At 64.4% G+C, this 4108-nt stretch overlaps 3 protein-coding genes across 3 annotated transcripts; 2 read left to right on the top strand and 1 right to left on the bottom strand.

The window, feature by feature from the left end:
• Positions 1–648: 648 nt before the first annotated feature.
• On the top strand, positions 649–2358 carry OT_ostta06g03750 (Malic enzyme, NAD-binding; the record flags this gene model as incomplete). Its single annotated transcript, XM_003079963.2, has 1 exon — positions 649–2358. One exon carries the CDS (start codon positions 649–651, stop codon positions 2356–2358), a length of 1710 nt encoding a protein of 569 aa, XP_003080011.2.
• Positions 2359–2423: 65 nt separating this feature from the next.
• On the top strand, positions 2424–3302 carry OT_ostta06g03760 (unnamed product; the record flags this gene model as incomplete). Its single annotated transcript, XM_022984089.1, has 1 exon — positions 2424–3302. One exon carries the CDS (start codon positions 2424–2426, stop codon positions 3300–3302), a length of 879 nt encoding a protein of 292 aa, XP_022839284.1.
• Positions 3303–3394: 92 nt separating this feature from the next.
• Positions 3395–3889, bottom strand: OT_ostta06g03770 (unnamed product; the record flags this gene model as incomplete). Its single annotated transcript, XM_003079965.2, has 1 exon — positions 3395–3889. The coding sequence occupies one exon, from the start codon at positions 3887–3889 to the stop codon at positions 3395–3397; it is 495 nt and encodes a 164-aa protein (XP_003080013.2).
• Positions 3890–4108: the final 219 nt, after the last annotated feature.

Raw genomic sequence — 4108 nt, forward strand, 5'->3', positions numbered from 1 at the left:
GCGCCCGCCACCGCCCTACCGCGCGCGTCCGTCGTCCGTCGCTGTCGCCGCGTCCTCGATCGCCCCCTCCGCGTCCCCGTCGCCGCGTCCACGACGTCCACGCGCGCGATCGTCGTCCCCCGCGCGCGCGCTGTCGACGCACGCCGCCGCGCGCGCGATCGTCACCCACGCCGACGCGCGCGCGATCGCGCGGGCGCGCGCGCGGGCGACCGCGAGACGCCGTCGCGTGATGACGCGGATCGCCATCGATGCGTTCGCGTCGAGGCGCGCGCGATGGGCGTCGCGCGTCGTACTCGAGCACGTCCGTGAGCCATGTATCGGTGTCGCGATCGCCCCGAGGGTGGGCACGGCTAAACCCTACCTCGCGCGGGCACGCCTAAACACCCGATATCGAGCGATGCGCGACGATTCGCGGCGCGCGACGACGAAGCCATGCGCGCGTGCGCGCGCGCGGTGACGCGACGATGGCGCCCGGGACGATGGACGCGCGCGTCGTTCGGTGACGGTGGCGCGCGGGCGCCGGCGATCGGCGCGGATGGGGACGATGACGCGCGAGACGTGGGTGAATGCGCGTGGACGCGGCGACCGCGGCGGCGGACGTACGCGACGTCGCGGACGGAGGACGGCGACGACGGCGCGCCGCGGACGATGGTGCCGTGGAATCGAACGGTGATCTCCGGGGTGGAGCTGCTAAGGAGTGGGAGGTATAATAAAGGCATGAGCTTCGCGCGGGACGAGCGGGATCGATTGAACCTGCGCGGGTTGCTCCCGCCGGCGGTGTTCGATCAGGCGACGCAGGTTGAACGCGTGATCGAGCGGTTGCGACGCGTGACGAGTGGGGTGGAGAAGCACGCGTGGTTGGCGGCGTTGTACGAGCGGAACGAGCGGTTGTTTTATCGCGTGGTGAAGGATCACTTGGAGGAACTGCTTCCGGTGCTCGCCGAGCCGACGGTGTGGCAGGTGTGTCGCGAGGCTGGATTGATGTATCGTCAACCCAGAGGTTTATACGTGTCGATGCAAGATAAGGGGTCGGTGTATCGGTTGCTGAAGAATTGGCCGGTGAGGAACGTCAAAGCGGTGGTGCTCACGGACGGGCAGCGCGTGACGGGAATCGGCGATTTGGGCGTGCAGGGAATGCCCGCGGCGGTGAGTAAGGCGTCGCTCTTCACCGCGCTCGGGGGATTAGATCCCGCGGACGTGTTGCCGATATGTATAGACGTCGGCACCGATAATCAAACTCTGCTCGAGGACAAGTTTTACATCGGGTTGAGACAGAAGCGCGTCGGCGGAGAGGCGTACGAGGAGTTGTTGGATGAAGTCGTCTCCGGCTTGAAGCGACGATTCGGACCGCGCGTGCTTTTGTGTTTCGAGGAGTTCTCGAACGCGAACGCCAAAAAGCTACTCAGTAGATATAACCGCGACTCAGTGGCGTACGTTGACGATCTGCAAGGCGTCGCGGCGATAACCTTGGCGGCGGTCATCTCCTCGCTGCCGCGTATGGGCGGGTCTCTGCTCGATCAGAGGTTTCTCTTCGCGGGCGCGGGCGAGACCGGGGCGCACGCCGCTGATTTACTTGCGACGTACATCGCCCAAGAACACGGGATCACGCTTCCCGAGGCGAGAAAGAACATGTACTTCATCGACAGAAAGGGATTGCTCACGCGAAGACGCGCCGAGCAAGAGGACGATTTGGAGTTCCACAAGTTGCCGTACGCGCACGACATTCCGGACGGATGCGGGAAGACGGTGTTAGAGTCGGTAGAGCTCCTCAAACCCACGGCGTTGATCGGCGTTCGTAGGCATCGTTTCTCATTCTTCGAGGGCTCCAAGCTCTGCGACGAAAAGCTCTTCACTACGGACGTTCTCGGCGCGATGGCCAAGCACACCGAGCGGCCGCTCATCATGGCGCTATCGCGTCCCGCCGCGCTCCACGAGTGTACTGCAGAGGAGGCGTACGCGGCGACCGACGGTCGGTGCATATTTGTCGGTGCTTGCCGCTCGACATCGTTTGAGTTTGGCGGACGAACGATTTCGCCATCCGAGTGCAGCACGGATTACATTTATCCCGGACTCGGCCTCGGTCTGGCGATTGCCGAGGGTACGCGACTTCGTGATTCGCTCATTATCGAAGCCGCACAAGCCGTGGCTGCGTCTACAACAGACGCCGACATCGACCAAGGCGCGGTATTCCCACGAAAGCGTCTCATTCCAGATGTGAGCGCGCGTGTCGCCGCGCGCGTCGCTTCCAAAGCCTTCGCGAGCGGCTTATCGGCGTTACCCGTGAAACCAAAAGGTGATTGGCTCGGACTCGCCAAATCGTGGATGTTCGACCCCACGTACCGACCGTACACCCACTGAGTGCACGGATTGTAAAAACCGTCGTCGTCGCTCCACGCCTCACACCACGGCGGATCTCCAACGAGATGCCCTTTAGGCTGCCCCGCGCGCGTCCCCTATACCTCGGAATCCTCTTCGGTGTATTCAGCGCACTCGTCGCGTGCGCCGTGGCCGCCTCCGAGGTCGCGCGCGGCGCGAGAGAGCGCACGCCCGGGGAAAAACTCACGTTTACACTCGAACACTCCATCGATGGGAAAACGTTCACGGCGACGGGCGTCGTCCACAGCAAACTCGCGGTCGATCGCTCGGACGCGCGAAACTTTCGATTGAGCGCCCCAAAGGCGGAGCGTGAGAGATTGAGCGAGAGCGACGCGGAGAAGCTGAACGCGCTCGCGAAGGCGGGCGGAACGTACCGGGTGCGCGCGCCGAGCGACTTGACGAATTCGGAGAGCGGGAAATGGGTCATGGCGAGCGTGGACGCGAGATGTTTGTTAGATGGAGGGTTGGAAGACGTCTTGACCGTGCACGCAGACGATCGGGGGAGGGCGTACGGGATCGAGTACGCGACGGCGCGCGGCGGGTGCGGCGGCGAGCGAAACGGAGGCGCGGAGCAAAAGGTAAAGACGGGCGCGATGTTTCGAACGACGGTACAGGTCAGAGTCGGTAAAGACGCACCAGGGTTGAACCCGAACGCGCCCACGGACGTTCGAGGGCACAGCGCGCCAGCGACGGGGAAACAAAAGGAGGCGGAGAAGAGGCGCGAGGCGGAGCGTCTAGCAAAGGAAAGACGCGACGGCGCGATGCCTCCGAGCGAGAAACGAACGGAGACCTTCTTCCAGAAACATTGGATGAGAATCATGTTGATGGCTTACGTGGCGGCGTACCTGTGCGCGCCGCAAGACGCGAACGCGCGCGCGGGGGCGCAGCGCCGCCTGGACGCGATGAAAGCGAAGAAAAGACGATGATGAATAAAGAGAACGATTCAGTCTCATGTTTTACACTCTCCGATCGCGCTCATTCACGATCTCGACCATCTCTCCGCTCCCGTCGTTCGGCCCTATCTCGCCTCGGGCCCCGCGCGCGGAGACGCCTCGCCCGACCCCGACAACCCGTTCAGCTCCTCGCCCAGCTTGGTCACCGTCTTCTCTATTCCGCTCTCCGCCTCGCTACTGAAGTTATCGATCGCCGAATTCAACGCCGCGATCTTCTCGTTCAAGTTCCGCCGCGTCGACTCGAGCTCGTCCTCGCTCTCTTCGTCCAGCGCCTTGCTCAGCGCGCGCTTCCCCCCCAGCAACGTCTTACTGAGCTGCGGCGCGAATAAGAACCCGAGCGCGCCGAACACGGCGCCACCGACGAGCAATCCACCGATGAACCCTTTCCCACCGCGTCCATCCGCGTTCTCGCCCTCGGCGCGACGCGCGAGGCGTCGCGCGCGCGGCACCATCACCCGCGCATCCCGAGGATTCCTTCGACATTCTCCACGTCGTCCCTCGAGGCGTCGCGCGCGCGCCGGCGTCGCCCGCGCGCGCGGGAGCACGTCGAACGCGCGCATCGTCCGAGCGCGCGCGCGTCCACCGCGGCCGTGCGCGCGCGTGTGCCGTCGACGACGCGCATCGTCCACGTCCTCGGGTATCACATACCGATATATCCCACTGTATACGCGCACCATAAACACCCGCGGTGTGTTTCTCGGACACGCGGCGCGTGTTCCACCGCGGTGTGCTCTGTGTGACGACGGAGATATCCACCGACGCGGCGCCGACGCGAACGC

Source organism: Ostreococcus tauri, assembly GCF_000214015.3.
Source record: "Ostreococcus tauri WGS project CAID00000000 data, contig chromosome 06, whole genome shotgun sequence".
NCBI classification, from domain to species: domain Eukaryota; kingdom Viridiplantae; phylum Chlorophyta; class Mamiellophyceae; order Mamiellales; family Bathycoccaceae; genus Ostreococcus; species Ostreococcus tauri.